The 16845-nt window shown below is 42.6% G+C and overlaps 1 protein-coding gene across 1 annotated transcript in view; it reads left to right on the forward strand.

Moving 5' to 3' along the window:
* cacna2d3a (calcium channel, voltage-dependent, alpha 2/delta subunit 3a) overlaps positions 1-16845 on the forward strand; it is a 633142-nt gene that overhangs the window by 435746 nt on the left and 180551 nt on the right. The window contains exon 18 of the mRNA XM_067998742.1: positions 16309-16392. Within this exon, the coding sequence (XP_067854843.1) occupies positions 16309-16392 (84 nt within the window). The remainder of the gene's footprint in view (positions 1-16308; positions 16393-16845) is intronic.

Consider the following 16845-nt stretch of genomic DNA (forward strand, 5'->3'; position numbering starts at 1 on the left):
CAATGAAACATGTGTCCCACGCAGTGAATTTAATGTATAATAGATACATGTTTATTTAATTCTTCTTTTGAGCTACATTCAACTGTTGAACATCAAGCACAGGGGGTTATTACAAAGAAATGACTAAAGAGAAACAGGTTAAATGTGGTTTTGATGCCTGGTTATTTTAGAGCACTTAACGTAATCCACGAAGAAGTATGTTTTGGATTAACAACTCAAATAATGGAATTTCTACATAAATCATTGTGAAATAAACTGACAAACAGTTGTAATTCATTTTTATAGTGCAATAATAATAATGGGACAAACAGCTGCTCACCATAAGGTTGATGAATTAACAACGACATATGAATGCAAATAATCAGCTAAATGTTAAGAAATATGTTGTTTTAATATAGTAATTTAAAGGTAAAGGAAAATGTATTTAGGAATGTATGTCAAATATATTTAATGGGAAAGCATGAAATATTTATGTTTATGCCATAGCGAGCTGGCAAGGTATGGCATTTATCGAGGTTATACACTGGGAAATTGATAAATTTAATAACCCCTGAGCACCATGTGCCTACATAACGCAGCTTTAGTAAGTTACACTGTTTACACAATTCTCCAAAATAAATCATTATCTTGTATATTTTGCTTACATTACATGGTTAATTTTTAATGTCAGTTCTATGTTTTCATACTGACCATGCTGGCCTATGTTGTATGGTGATGGAACAATTATATTTTACAATTGCTGACACATTCCATTACCTTTCAGTATTGTCAGAAGCTCAGTCTGTGAGTGCCAGTCCACACGGGGGAATTTTGTCAAAGAGAAACCAAAATGGACAGCAGTGGGAGGGAAGCAAACCATGAAAAATAATGGAATGGGCAGAATGAAAGAAGGACATACCTGAAGTAAGGTTGATGCATTAGGGGAAACAGGCAGAAATGCTAAGATGAATGGATAGAAAACAATAACAACTTGCATTTATATAGCGTCTTTAACATAGCGAAACGTACCAAGGCACTTCAGAGAAGCATAATCGGACAAAAATGTATGCCAAGCCAACGAGGACGATATTAGTTGTCTAAAAAAGGGATAGGTTTTAAGGAGGGCCTTAAAGGAGGAGAGGGAGGTGGAGAGGCGAAGAGGTTTATGGAGGGAGTTCCAGAGTATACGACCTAGATGGTTGATGGTATGACTGTGAGTGATAGGACGAAGGGAATGGAGGGTGCATGAGGCCAGAATCAGAGGAACGCAGATTTCTCAGAGGGTTGTAGGGCTGCAGGTGGTTATAGAGATAAGGAGGGATAAGGCCATGAAGGTGGTAAAGATAAGGATGAGAATTTTAAATTTGATGCTTTGCAGGATTGGGAGGCAATGTAGGTCAGTGAGCACAGGAGTGATGTGTGAATGGGTCGGGAGTGGATTAGGATACGGACAGTTGAGTTTTGGCCGAGCTGAAGTTTATGGAGGGTGGAGGATGGGAAGCGGCCAGGATAACATTGGAACCAGTCGAGTCTGGGGGTGACAAAGGCATGCTTGAGGGTTTCAGCAGCAGATGGGCGGAGCGGGCAATGCTACGGAGGTGGAAGTAGGCATTTTTTGTGATGAAGGGGATATGGGGTGGGAAGCTCAACTTAGGATCAAATAGGATGTCAAGATTGCGAACAGTCTGGTTCAACATGAGACAGTAACAGGAGTGGGGAATTGAATCAGTGATGAGCATAGAGTTTGTCAGGGGATTAAGACATTCGTGGGAATTTTGGAAAATAATTCCATCAGTGACATTAGTAATCCTTGGAGCTTCCATCTTGTAGCATAAATTGCTTGTGTAAACATAATGCTTGCAGTATAAATGTAGATTATGTTTATGTTAGGCCATACATTCTCATCTGTGTAATTTATTCAGATATTTATTATCGTTTTCTAGCTCCATAATTCATCGAAACAGTAGATTACAAAACGTTTTATTGAGGAGATGTACTTTTGCTTCATTTCTCCATTTTCCAAGTTGAAAAGGCTGCTGAATGTATTTGAAGTGAAAAAGCACCTGTTCATTGTCAAGTGAATCCTGATAAGACTGTGATGTTAAAATGTGTATTATGTTATATTTTAAACTATCAAGGGGCCATGGAGCTAGAAACCTCAACTAGCCCATGACAACTTATTAAAATGTAGCCTTTTGGGGTAATTTACTTGCCCTGATGTTACTATAATCCCTAGTAACTGGGATTTTCAAGCCAATGAGAGGTAAAAGCCAACCCATATAAATTAACAGGGATCATTAAAGCATCTAGCATGGCTATAATAGTCTGCATCAAAATTATATTAAATATTAAACAATGAAATCTAAAATATTTGTGATAAAAATAAACATGGTGCAATCAGCAGAAAACAGCCCACTTCTAACCTTATGATGGAGGAAGGTCATTGACGAAGCAGCTGAAGATAATTGGACCTAGGACCCTGCCTTGAGGAACTCCTGCAGCAATGTCCTGGGGTTGAGATGATTAGCCTCCAACAACCACAACCATCTTCTCTCTGCTTTTACTTCATTGCATCCAACTCCTGTGAAAAGGAGACAGAAAAATGCAGTGAGGTTTTTTGTGATATTTGAACATTAGCACAAACCAACCGTGGGTACAGGACCTCTCACGTCCCCTTCCCCTACCGCCTCAGCTGAGCGGAATCATAGTATCTGAATTGCCTCCTGCTCCTCCTGATGGATTAATGGACGAATGTCTGTTGTTCCTCTTCCCGTAGCTTGCTGCTCCTACAAATTACGTGGAATTCATTCCTGCATGAGTACAGACTGGTTGTTCATTTCAGTCACAGACTTGTTTATTTGACAACTATTGGAGATTCGTATCAATTCTCTTATGGAACTCCCATGCAGAAAATAATTCTTCAAAGGACATGCATGCATTGTGGGATTCTCCAGGGATATAATGTAATTGTTCCATGTGATTAAGTTGGATATTTAATTTTGTTCACTGGTTTATACCCTTAAGTTTGTGACTGCACTTTTAGGGTTCGTATTGGTCTATTGCCTGCAAAGTTTAAAATATAATTGAATGGCAGCTTGCTGCCATCATACTTACCTTTGCTGACTGTGGAAGGTCATTAAACGTCTTCCTGTACTTGGGTGTTATGAAATTACCATTCACTTCCAGTGACATTTTCTTCTGCATAGTCCTGGTTGCTGTGTTGGCAGGTCTCTTGACGTCCACTCCCACTGCTTCATCCTCTTTGTGACTAATTTCAATCGGAAGAATATTTACGTCACTCTCTCAGAAGTGCTGCTGTCTTATTTATTCCTGTTGAAGCTATGTCTTCACTTTCTTGCATGCAGGTTCTGCTTTAAGAGAAGTCGAGTTTTAGGTGGTGCACGTACACCCTCAGAAATGCCATATATTTTCTGGGCCTCCCTGGCATAACGCAGCTATTCCTTGCAGGGCTTGCATCTTTGTTCTGCCCAGGAATATTACAATGAGCTGCGCTGTGACTTCTGGCAGTGGATTGGGGCACTCAGAATTTCAGGGTTAGGGTATAATAATACCTGCTACAGGTTCATGATAATATCAGCGATTGATGAGAGAAAACTGTGTAACTAACTAATTGAGTACCTAACTGAAAAAGAATCAACCCAAACACAACCACATTCTTCAAATAGCAGTTCTTAGAAGTTGCAGCTGTAAAGATAACTGAAAACTGTCAAGAGTCCAGAAAATTCCTTTAACACCTCTGTAACATCTGTCAACCTCCGACAAGTGTTTGATTGCATCCAGTTTCACCCGTTAATAACAAAACTCATCACATCTGGCCTCTCTGACAAGCAGCTCAATGAAATCCTATTAGCTTAGTTGACAGTCAAAAGTTGAAGGTCAAAAGCACCTTAATAAAATATCAGATTATAAAATACACTGTCCCAGAAGACTCCATCCCCTGCTCCTGTTCAGTCTTTGTCAATGGTTTAATCTGATTTGTAGAAGACAGAATACACTTCTGCTATAATGTCAATACAATGCTCTGCTAAGCTACTGACAAAATAGAATTTCAGGCTTCAGCTACTGTCACAGAATAATCTCTAATTTAACCAGAAGAAAACTTCATTATTAACATTATTATGGCAGATGAAATTTAACGCAGAGAAGGACGAAGTGATACATTTTGGCAGAAAGAATGAGGAGAGGCAATGTAAACTAAATGGTGCAATTCTAAAGGGGATGCAGGAATAGAGAGACCTGGGGGTATATATGCACAAAACTTTGAAGGTGGCAGGACAGGTTGAGAAAGCGGTTAATAAAGCATACAGGAAACTGGGCTTTATAAATAAAGCCATAGAGTACAAAAGCAAGGAAGTTATGTTAAACCTTTATAAAACACTGGTTCGGCCACAGATGGAGTATTGTGTCCAATTCTGGGCACCGCACTTTAGGAAGGATGTGAAGACCTTAGAGAGGGTGCAGAAAAGATTTACTAGAATGGTTCCAGGGATGAGGGACTTCAGTTATGTGGATAGACTGGAGAAGCTTGGGTTGTTCTCCTTAGAGCAGAGAAGGTTGAGAGGAGATTTGATAGAAGTGTTCAAAACCATGAAGGGTTTAGAGTAAATAAATAAATAAAGAGAAACTCTTCCCATTGGCGGAAGGGTCAAGAACCAGAGGACACAGATTTAAGGTGATTGGCAAAAGAGCCAAAAGCGACATGAGGAAAGCTTTTTACGCAGCGAGTAGTTATGATCTGGAACGCGTTGTCTGAAAGGGTGGTGGAAGCAGATTCAATCGTGGCTTTCAAAAAGGAATTGGATAAATACGTGAATGGAAAAAATTTGCAGAGCTACAGGGGAAGAGTGGGGGAGTGGGACTCACTGGATTGCTCTTGCAAGGAGCTGGTACAGGCTCGATGAGCTGAATGGCCTCATTCTGTGCTGGAACCATTCTATGATTCTATGATTAACGAATAGAAAAAGTCTGAAAACAACCGTTCACCACTACTCTCTGCTTTCTGTCCCTTAGCCAATTTTGTATCCACGCTGCCACTGTCCCTTTAATCCCATGGGCTTTAATTTTGCTAACAGGTCTATTATGCAATACTTTATCAGTTGCCATTCGAAAGTCCATATACACAACATCAAATGCAGTACCCTCATGAACCCTCTCCATTACTTCATCAAAGAATTCAATCAAGTTAGTCAAAAACGATTTTCCTTCAACAAATCCGTGCTGACTTTCATTCATCAGTCTATACTTTTCCAAGTGTCAATTAATTTTGTCCCGGATTATTTTCTCTAAAAGTGGCCTATGAAAGCCGGATTATCCCTCTCCCCTTTTTTGAACAGGGGTGTAACATTTGTAATCCTCCAGTCCTCCGGCACCGCCCCCATATCTAAGGAGGATTGGAATATTGTGGCCAGAGCCTCCACAATTTCCACCCTTACTTCCTTCAGTAACCTAGGATGCATCCCACCTGGACCGGCTGACTTTTATACTTGTGAGTACTGCCAACCTTTTAAGTACCTCTTTATCTATTTTTATCCTATCCAATATTGTTACTACCTCCTTTACTGCTACACTGGTTCTTCTCTAGTGAAGACCGAAGCGAAGTATTCATTTAGTAACTCAGCCATACCCTCTGCCTGCACAAAAAGATCTCCTTTTTTGTCCCTAATCGTCCCCACCCTTCCTTTGACTACCTTTTTGCTAATTATAAGTTTATAAAAGACTTTAGGGTTCCCTTTTATGTTAGCTGCTAACCCATTCTCATACTCTCTCTTTGCCCCTCTTATTCCCTTTTTTAAATCTCCTCTGTACCTCCTGTTTTCAGCTTGGTTCTCTACTGTGTTATGAACTTTACATTTGTCATAAGCCTCCTTTTTCTGTTTCATTTTAATCTCTATATCTTTAGGCATCCAGGGAGCTCTAGCTTTGAATGCCCTATCTTTCCCCCTCATGGGAATGTGTCTGCTCTATTCCCGAACCATCTCCTCCTTGAAGGCCACCCATTGTTTAATTACGGTTTTGCCTACCAATTTATGAGTCCAATCCACCTGGGCAAGATCCCTTTTTAACTCACTGAAATTAACCCACCTTCAATTAAGTATTTTTATGCCTGATTGTTCCTTGTCCTTTTCCATAATTATTCTAAACCTAATGATATTATGATCACTGATCCTCAAATGCTCCCCCATTGAAACATGCTCCACTTGCCTCACTTCATTCCCCATAACTAGATCCAGCAATGTTTCCTTCCTTGTTGGGCTGGAAACTCACTGATCAAGAAAGTTCTCTTGTACACATTTCAGGAATTCCTCCCCCTCTTTGCTCTTTACACTGTTACTATCCCAGTCTATATTGGGACAATTGAAGTCCCCCATTATCACTGCTCTATAGTTCTTACATCTCGCTGTAATTGGCCTGCAAATTTGCTCCTCTATCTCCTTCCCTGGTGGCCCGTAGTATGCCCCCAGTATCATAATAGCTCCTCTATTGTTCCTTAATTCTAACCAAATGGATTCTGCCTTTGACCCCTGAACTACATTATCCCTTTCCAGTGCTAGTCTTTGATCAATACTGCCGCTCTCCCTCTTTCTTTCCCTATCTTTCCTGAATACCTTGTAGCCAGAAATATTAAGTACCCAATCCTCCCCTTCTTTGAGCAAGGTCTCTGTTGCCACCATATCATAGTCCCATGTGGCAACTTGTGCCTATAGCTCACCAACCTTATTTACCATGCTATGTGCATTTATGCACATGCACTCCAAACTTATCTTAGACTGCCTCGCATTTGCCCTCTGTCGGATCCCTCCTATTTCTGACCTATTCTTTACTCTAGTGCTATTTGTCTCTCCCAGTCCTCTGTGCACCTTGTTTCTCCTCTCTAATGTTTCATCCTGACACCCATCCCCCTGCCAAATTAGTTTAAACCCTCCCCCACAGCACTAGTTAACCTCCCCCGAGGATATTGATCCCAACTCTATTGAGGTGCAACCCGTCAATCTTGAACAGGTCCCTCCTGCCCCAGAACTGGCCCCAATGCCCCAGGAAACTGAAGCCCTCCCTCCTGCACCATTGCTCCAGCCACGCATTAACCTGTCTTATCCTACTATTCCTATACTCACTAGCACATGGCACTGGGAGTAATCCAGAGATTACTACCTTTGAGGTCTTGCTTTTTAACTTCCTCCCTAGCTCCTGAAACTCTGAATGCAGACCCTCAACCCTTTTCCTTCCTATGTCATTGGTTCCCACGACTTCTGGCTGTTCCCCTTCCTCCCTCAAAATGTTCTGCACCCTCTCAGTGATGTCCTTTACCCTGGAACCAGTGAGGCAGCACACCATGTGGGACCCACGTCAGTGGTTGCAGAAATGCCTGTCTGTCCCCCTGACTATTGAATCCCCTATAACCTCTGCATTCTTACACTTTGCTGTGCCCCCCTGTGCAGTCCTTTGCCCCACGGTGCCATGCTCACCCGACGCTCTGCTACTGCTCTGCTGCGCTTTGGTTTAAGTACTTGTGGCCACTCCTGTGCTGCTCCGCGCTCACCCGACACTCTCGCTGTGCTAGCCCACAGATAAACTACACCTTCTAAACCAGCAAGAAGGTTGGATTATGCACTCCCAGCTCTAAAAAGAGATTACCCTAGGCATTTAGCATAATTATTCATTCAAAGTATGTTGTACTTCATATATTCTAATAGTATTTAAGTCATTATCAATATTATAAAGATTAATTAGTTATTGCTTATCTTGCTGTTCCAACATTACTTCTCAGAGCACAGTATCATTTCAGAGAAACCTGCAGCGACAGGGAGTCATCATTTTCATCTTCAAAATGTGTAAGAAAAACACTCATCTATGTTAAAGCAACTGTTCTACTTTGCAAACCAGACACTTTACTATAAAATAGATTTACCTGCTATACTCTGTAACATAGCTTCCTCAGGAACTTAAATGTAGAATAAGAGTCTTAATAATGGAGGTTCAGGTTGGAAGAGAGAGGGCCTGGAAAGTAAGATCAGATTCAGCTACTTGCAGCCACAATGTACTGGTTGCATTAGCCTTTGTCGATTGCATTGGCCTTTCTAGTTTCACAGATCCTAATGTTCCTAATATCTGCAACATTTCTTATTCTAATTTTTTTTTATTCGTTCATGGGATGTGGGCGTCGCTGGCAAGGCCAGCATTTATTCCCATCCCTAATTGCCCTTGAGAAGGTGGTGGTGAGCCGCCTTCTTGAACCTCTGCAGTCCGTGTGGTGAAGGTTCTCCCACAGTGCTGTTAGGTAGGGAGTTCTAGGATTTTGACCCAGCGACGATGAAGGAACGGCGATATATTTCCAAGTCGGGATGGTGTGTGATTTGGAGGGGAACATGCAGGTGGTGTTGTTCCCATGTGCCTGTTGCCCTTGTCCTTCTAGGTGGTAGAGGTCGTGGATTTGGGAGGTGCTGTCGAAGAAGCCTTGGCGAGTTGCTGCAGTGCATCCCGTAGATGGTACACACTGTAGCCACAGTGCGCCGGTGGTGAAGGGAGTGAATGTTTAGGGTGGTGGATGGGGTGCCAATCAAGCAGGCTGCTTTGTCCTGGATGGTGTTGAGCTTCTTGAGTGTTGTTGGAGCTGCACTCATCCAGGCAAATGGAGAGTATTCCATCACACTCCTGACTTGTGCCTCGTAGATGGTGGAAAGGCTTTGGGGAGTCAGGAGATGAATCACTCGCCGTAGAATACCCAGCCTCTGACCTGCTCTTGTAGCCACAGTATTTATGTGGCTGGTCCAGTTAAGTTTCTGGTCAATGGTAACCCCCAGGATGTTGATGGTGGGGGATTCGGCGATGTTAATGCCGTTGAATGTCAAGGGGAGGTGGTTAGACTCTCTCTTGTTGGAGATGGTCATTGCCTGGCATTTGTCTGGCGCGAATGTTGCTTGCCACTTATCAGCCCAATCCTGGATGTTGTCCAGGTCTTGCTGCATGCGGGCATGGACTGCTTCATTATCTGATGGGTTGCGAATGGAACTGAACACTGCAATCATCAGCGAACATCCCCTTTATGACCTAATGATGGAGGGAAGGTCATTGATGAAGCAGCTGAAGATGATTGGGGCGAGGACACTGCCCTGAGGAACTCCTGCAGCAGTGTCCTGGGGCTGAGATGATTGGCCTCCAACAACCATTACCACCTTCCTTTGTGCTAGGTATGACTCCAGCCACTGGAGAGATTTCCCCTTGATTCCCATTGACTTCAATTTTACTAGGGCTCCTTGGTGCCACACTCGGTCAAATGCTGTCTTGATGTCGAGGGCAGTCACTCTCACCTCACCTCTGGAAATCAGCTGTTTTGTCCATGTTTGGACCAAGGCTGTAATGAGTTCTGGAGCCGAGTGGTCCTGGCGGAACCCAAACTGAGCATCGGTGAGCAGGTTATTGGTGAGTAAGTGTCGCTTGATAGCACTATCGACGACACCTTTCATCACTTTGCTGATAATTGAGAGTAGACTGATGGGGCGGTAATTGGCCGGATTGGATTTGTCCTGCTTTTTGTGGACAGGACATACTTGGGCAAATTTCCACATTGTCGGGTAGATGCCAGTGTTGTGGCTGTACTGGAATAGTTTGGCTAGAGGCGCGGCTAGTTCTGGAGCACAAGTCTTTAGCACTACAGCCGGGATGTTGTCGGGGCCCATAGCCTTTGCTTTATCCAGTGCACTCAGCCGTTCTTGATATCACATGGAGTGAATTGAATTGGCTGAAGACTGACTTCTGTGATGGTGGGGATATCGGGAGGAGGCCGAGATGGATCATCCACTTCTGGCTGAAGATGGTTGCAAACGCTTCAGCCTTGTCTTTTATTCAAAAACAAGTATTTAAAATAAAGCACATTCAAAAGTGAAAGTTTATTATACACCCTTCAACAATACAAACAAGGTGGAGATGAAGTCCCGTCTTTGCACTGAGGACACCATCCAACATGCTGGACTCCGCCATCAGTGAGGATGGGGATGTTTACAGAGCCTCCCGTTAGTTGTTTAATTGTCCACCACCATTCACGACTGGATGTGGCAGGACTGCAAAGCTTTGATCTGATCCGTTGGTTGTGGAATCGCTTAGCTCTGTCTATAGCATGTTGCTTCCGCTGTTTAGAATGCATGTAGTCCTGAGTTGTAGCTTCACCAGGTTGGCACCTCATTTTTAGATACGCCTGGTGCTGCTCCTGGCATGCTCCGCTACACTCCTCATTGAACCAGGGTTGATCCCCTGACTTGTTGGTAATGGTAGAGTGAGGAATATGCTGGGCCATGAGGTTACAGATTGTGCTCGAATACAATTCTGCTGCTGCTGATGGCCCTCAGTGCCTCATGGATGCCCAGTTTTGAGCTGCTGGATCTGTTCTGAATCTATCCCATTTAGCATGGTGATAGTGCCACACAACACGTTGGATGGTGTCCTCAGTGTGAAGACGGGACTTCGTCTCCACTTTGTTTGTATTGTTGAAGGGTGTATAATAAACTTTCACTTTTGAATGTGCTTTATTTTAAATATTTGTTTTTGAATAAAATTTACAAACATATTAGGAAATGGAACAGGAAAAGCAGTCCTGGGAACATGGGCGGAGGAAAAGGGATACCATTAGACGTGGAACCAAATTATCTTAGGATAAACTAACAAATTAGATAATCGATGCATGTGGGTCTGTATCGGAACAATCAAACGTACAAAAAGACCAACTGGTCCATCAAGCCTGTCCCCAAAGTTAGGATAATGGCTTCAAAGGAACAGCAGAGCCATATGTCCAAAGGCGGGCACTCATTATCAAACAGCAGACAGAACAAGATCCAGCACACAGGCCATCCAGAAGCAAGAAGACCAAGAATAAAATCACCAAACTGAAACAAACCAATCCTGTAAAAGGAACAGTTTTTAAAAAAAATATACAATTCCACTCCAACTAAAGAAATGCAAGATTTGAAGGGTTCAGATTTGACGTCAATAACATACTAATAAAGACCAATGTGCTTTGGTTGTGGGTTTCATTTCATTAACAATTAACTCTCACATTTGCTGGCCAATGTGTAATGAATTTAATTGGCCATCAACCAGGTCATTAGGCAGAATGTTCCACCTTGCAGAAAAAAACTTGATATTCCATCATCTGATCTTGAGAGATTTCTCTAATCAGCTGAACTGTTTGATAATGTTGGTGTCGTGTCTCTTCAAGCAGCCTGTAGACAGTTAGCCTACACTTCTAACCAAGAGATAAATGTATGGAGACGGATGCCTGTACTAAAACATAGATAATGAGGGGAAAGCTGTAAAATAGAAAAGGAAAATAAAATACTAAAATGTAATTATTTCTTATAATTAACTGAGAAAAAGACCATTTTAATGTAGATACAAACTGAATCAGTTAGGCTTTGTCGAGATTGGAGATGGAGTGCCATCTTGTGGCTTTATATGATTTATGTCTTTACCTAAAGAAACCGAAAGTGGTCCCATCCAAAAAAAATGCTCACAGATAAAGCTATGCTGAATATTGACACGTGGGAAATGATTCATATTGCAAGCTTGGAGTTACTCATTCGATCTATTTTAGATTCAGCTGTGAATGCTCGGATTTGACCTGCTATAGGTTTAAAGGAATCTTTCCTTTTATTACGTCTCTCTATAATAAGAAACTACACAGATTGTATATATTGAGCGCTACCACAAACCTCCTGTAATGCTTAATGCCACACTTAATCATAATCTAATTACTATAATTTAGGCAAATGTATTCTAGGCAAATTTCATTCACATGATTGGCTCTTTCTTACCACTTGATTGACTCCCAACATTGATCCATCCAGCCACAACTACCATCCAACTGCTACTTTCTCAACACCTGCACCAGAAAAATCCCCAGTGATAAGAAAAATTCATATTCAATAATAAAACTGAAGTTGTTGCTTACTTTATTGCAGAACTCGTTTGTTCTGTGACTCAATGATATAACATCAAGTTTTTTTTTAACTTGGTAAACTACTGCTTTCCCTTCCTCTTACCACCACCAATGTCTCTCCTGGTAGTGTGGCCCGCAACCACTTTTCACTTATTGCATTAAGCCTCACACTTTAATTTATTTGATGCAGTTTGTGCCTACTGTTTTTTAAAAAAATACTCTTCCCCTTTGCTCACCAACTGACTGTTGCATAACCTGGAGAATATGGCTGCTTGGGCTTCTCGCTTAATCCAAAGCCAAAGAAGGAGAGATTAGGTAGGGTGACCAAAAGCTTGGTCAAAAAGACAGGTTGAAGTTGGGATGGAGGCAGGCAATCTTACAGAGATGGAAGTAGGCAGTCAAAAGGTATGAGGTCGGAAGCTCAGATGAGAGTTGAACAGGTTGCAAACAATCTGGTTCAAACTAAGGCAGTGGCCAGAGAGGAGGGGTAAAGTCAGTGACGAGGGTACGGAGTTTGTGGCAGGGGCCAAAAACCATGGCTTTGGTCTTGTAAATGTTTAGCTAAAGAAATTGCAGCTTTTGCAATACTGGATGTCTGACAAGCAGTTTGACAGCACAGAAGCAGAGGAGAGTTCGATAGAGGTCATGGAGAGGTAGAGCTGGATGTCATCAGAGTACATGTGGAAACTGACCCTATGTCTGCGAATGATATTGTCAAAGGGCAGCATGTAGATAAGGAAGAGGGAGGGGGCTTGCGGAACTCTCAAGGTGATGGTGCGAGGATGGAAAGAGAAACTAGATATACTCTGGCTAAAATCAGATAGGTAAGAGTGGAATCAAGCAAGGGCAGTCCCACCATTCTGGACAATTGGGGAGAATCGTTGAAAAAGGATGGTTACGTAGACTTAGGAGGATGGTGTGGTCAACTGTGCCAAAGGTTGCAGGGAGGACAAGGAGGGATAATGCACCATGGTCACAGTCAAAGAGAATATTGTTTTTGACTTTGCTTAGCTCCATTTTTGTGCTGTGGGAGGGGCAATAACCTGATTGGAGGGAGTTGCGAAGAGAGATGTGCACAGATCTGAGACACGATAAAATATTCGAAGACTTGGAGAGAAAAGGGAGGATGGTAATGGTGCAGTAGTTAGCAAGGACAGAGGGGATGAGAACAGGTTTTTTCAGGTAGGGGTGATGATAGTAGTTTTGAAAGGTGGGGGGTGGGGTGCAGTGTCTAAGGAGAGGGAACCATTTACAATGTCAACTAGCATGGGGTCCAGGAAGGAAATTGGGTGGTTTTCAGTTATTGGGAATGCGATCAAAGCTGCTGGTGCAGGTCTTATAGATGATCTTGGATTAGGTCCTCCTTCTATGCTGTATCATCCTATGATTCTATATGTGGGAGCCAAAGAGGATAGATTTGGTTTTGCAGTCATTAAGCTGGAGGAAGTTTTGGCTCATCTAGGTCTTAATGTTGGAGAGATAATAGTAATGGTAACAACAGTAAATGGAGCAGATGACGTGTAAATGATGGAGAGGCAGCCAATGATGGAACCCTGAAGTACACCAGAAATGCCTGTAGAGGCATGGCAGAAGGTGGTGAAGAAAGGGAAGGTAGGTTCTAGGAGGAGGCAGCAGATGTTTTTAATTTTGGACACAAGTAGATGGCTCCTTGCATTTGACGTCTGAGGTTAAGAATAGAGGGTGCAATGGAAGGTGGTCAGAGGAGATTATTTGTTGAGGAGAGGAGTTTACAGTTGTTTCTGCTCCCCAGAATGACTTCAGAACAGTAAGAGGGTTGTGGAAAGGGAGTGAAAGTAGACATTGATATGGTCAATCCAATAGATAACCAGGTTGTTGCTTACTAGATTGACAACTGGCACAATGATTTCCCGGGTGCAGAGGAAATGGAAATCTACCCCGTTGTCGGGAATTTCCTCAGGAGTTCTCCCAATCAGTTGCCATAATTTTGGCGGAAGATCGGTGGAAACCCCATTTACATGGTGTTTCAGGAGTTTCTGCTGAAGTTATGGTGGCTGATCAGGAGAACTCCCTGAGGAAATTCCCAATAATAGGGGTAAATTTTCCTTTGCCCTGCACCTGAGGAATCATTGTTCCTCAGATGTCGAACAGAAGAAAAAAGGTCAGAGACCCATTACTTCATGTCTCTGCTCCAATTGTACTGACCCAGGATTTGTTGAGGCTTTCCCAGAATACATAACAGGGCCTGTACCACTAGTAGGCACAGACCCAGTGTTGGTAGAATAATGAGGTAAGGAACCATTCCCTTCCTCCCACCTCATTTCCCTTAAATTCCAATTGTTAGCCTGTTGAAAACTGATGCGATGGTCTGCCCATGGATCTCTGCAGACTAGAGTCCCGGGGCAGACCGAAGACATAGAGGCAATTCATTATTTTTTATTTAGAACCTCTCCCGAAGATGATTTCTAGCACTGCTCGCCTTCAGATTGCTGCTCTTTCTGATCCACCTCTGCCAAGGCCAATGCTGATTAAGCACCAAATGCAGTTACCAGAGTGCAGAAAAAACTGGAAAGTTGAAAGAAAACTTGAAGCAGTTTACTTTTAATGTGAAGATTCCAGCTTTCTCGCACTGTCCTGCCAGTAATGCTGATTAAATGAGATGAACACATAGAACCAGCAATATGTTACTGCTGCAGTCTGGGGCATTTCACTCTTAAGTGTCCATCTGCCAGGTTAATTGCCCTACCACACGAGTTGATGAATTAGCACTCCAAATCAAAATTTTACTTACAGTAATTTTGTATCTGTCAGAAAATGGGCATCAAGCAAGCAGTATCCTGCACTCCTGACATTGCTGGCCACTATCGCACATTTGATGCTGGCGTTCAGCTTAAAGCTGACAGCAAATCTAGTCTATGGAGTTTCAAAAATACATTGGAAAAGTTGGCTAAGATGGAGAACAGGGTGTATTTCCGATGCGGCATTTTTTTAAAAACTGACCATCAACTGATATCTATTGTTAAACAGGGAAACAAACTTTTTGATTCATTTCATTTTTTATTTTACGTGATGTATATAAAACTTATAACAGCAATCACTGAGGGACTGGGCGTACAGCATAAAAGAACACAGTGGAGGAGATTTCCCTTTTTGGATGTCTCCTGGACACCAGCATGAGGTTGAGATTTAACAAGGAGGCACTAGCAGATTATATTCATCACCTGAACCCAATCAGGTGGTATGGTGGCATAAAATTGAATGGGAAGGATTACTGTTGAATCCCTGCCCAAACATCTAGTTTCTTACAAGTTACAAGCCACTGGCTCATGACCCCGCCACATGTAAATGATGGTGGGGAGTGTTAATTGTATCCATGTGATTTATATCAATTAGTGTTAATTGTATTCAGGTGGTGCGTATCAATGGGGAACTCTCGTATCCATTTATAAGAGAGCTGATCTGGGGTGTGCTGTGGGTGTAATGTGGAACTCTGTGAATAAAGGCTTGGAAGCAACTGAAGACTAGTAGTCTATCCTTAACCACCTGGATATTCAATTTATAACAGGGAGGTGATGCCCAGTAATCCACCCAATTACTTTGTCTTCTACTCCTACTACCAATGACCCCAGGGATTGCCAGAAGATGGATGGTGGCAGTTCCTGGGGCAACGATGGAAGGCCATTTGAATTCCCCTTGGAGGGAGAAGGCCAAGTAATGGATACCTCTGCCAGATTTCAGGACCCAAAAACTTACCAGGACCTTGGCCCTGTCTTTGACCTAAAACACAATTTTGAGTCCAATCTTCAGGTTTTTCTGACCCTTTAAAGCAGCTCCCATCTTTTCAGGTACTGCAGAGGTGCCCCACTGGCCGCACCTGTGTTTTCCTCATTGGCAGTGGAGGGCACCCTCTTGCTGGTGGAAGTCCCACCGACTCTCCTGGGTGGGTCGAGGGAAATCCAGCCCATGCAATTTTTAAAACTGAAAGCCAGCTTTAAGAAACTACTTCTGCAGGTGAAGCCACGGCAATGAACATGCTCCAATTTTTCACGGGCAAGGGATGTGACAGTGAGAAAATCATGAAATCCAGTGTGAGAGCAACTTACAGAATTTTCTGACATCTAATGAGGACTGCGTTGAGCATCAGTGCAGCCTCCTGAACAGTGACCCACTTCTTTGCTGCAAAATGCAGCCCACAATGCATTAAGTACATGGACCTGCTCATCGTTTCAAATGATGATTGTAAACTACTCGAGCGTCATAAAAAATTATAAAGACGTCAATACGTTATAATGATTCTTGTGTGGTCATTATTTTGTATCTAACTTTTCTGAACACAATGATGGGGTAAGTGTTGTATGTAAACAAAATTTTGTAGATAACAGTGAACCTTTTGTTTTTTAAAGTACGAACAAGGGAAAAAGAGGAGAAAACCCAATTACAACAGTGTTGACCTATCTGAGCTGGAATGGGAAGACAAAGATGACATTGTAAGTCCCTATTTATTTTGGATGCTTCTTAGACAGTAACACCACATTTTAGGGGTAGGTTTCTAACTTTGCCCTTTTGACAAGGAGCCTCATTCGCCAGAAGCACAAATTGGAAACCCAAGTTCACTCTGACCTTTTAAATTATGTATCATGTTCAGTACGCGTCCGAATTTCTGTTACGCACTGCCAGCATGTGGGACTCCCCGATGGGAGCATGAAATCAGAATGTACTGTAGAATAAAGATCCCCTTACTGTGCTACAACAATCTATCTTAAACCCAACCGTTGAAGAAGAAAAGAAAAACAAAAAAGCTGGAAATACGCGGCATCTGTGGAGAGAACAGCTAGCTGATATTTTCATAGAAAGGTTACAGCACGGAAGGAGGCCATTTGGCCCATCATGTCTGCACCGGCTCTATGCAAGAGCAATCCAACACGTCCCACTCCCCCGCC

The sequence above is a fragment of the Heptranchias perlo genome, chromosome 17, assembly GCF_035084215.1.
Source record: "Heptranchias perlo isolate sHepPer1 chromosome 17, sHepPer1.hap1, whole genome shotgun sequence".
NCBI lineage: Eukaryota > Metazoa > Chordata > Chondrichthyes > Hexanchiformes > Hexanchidae > Heptranchias > Heptranchias perlo.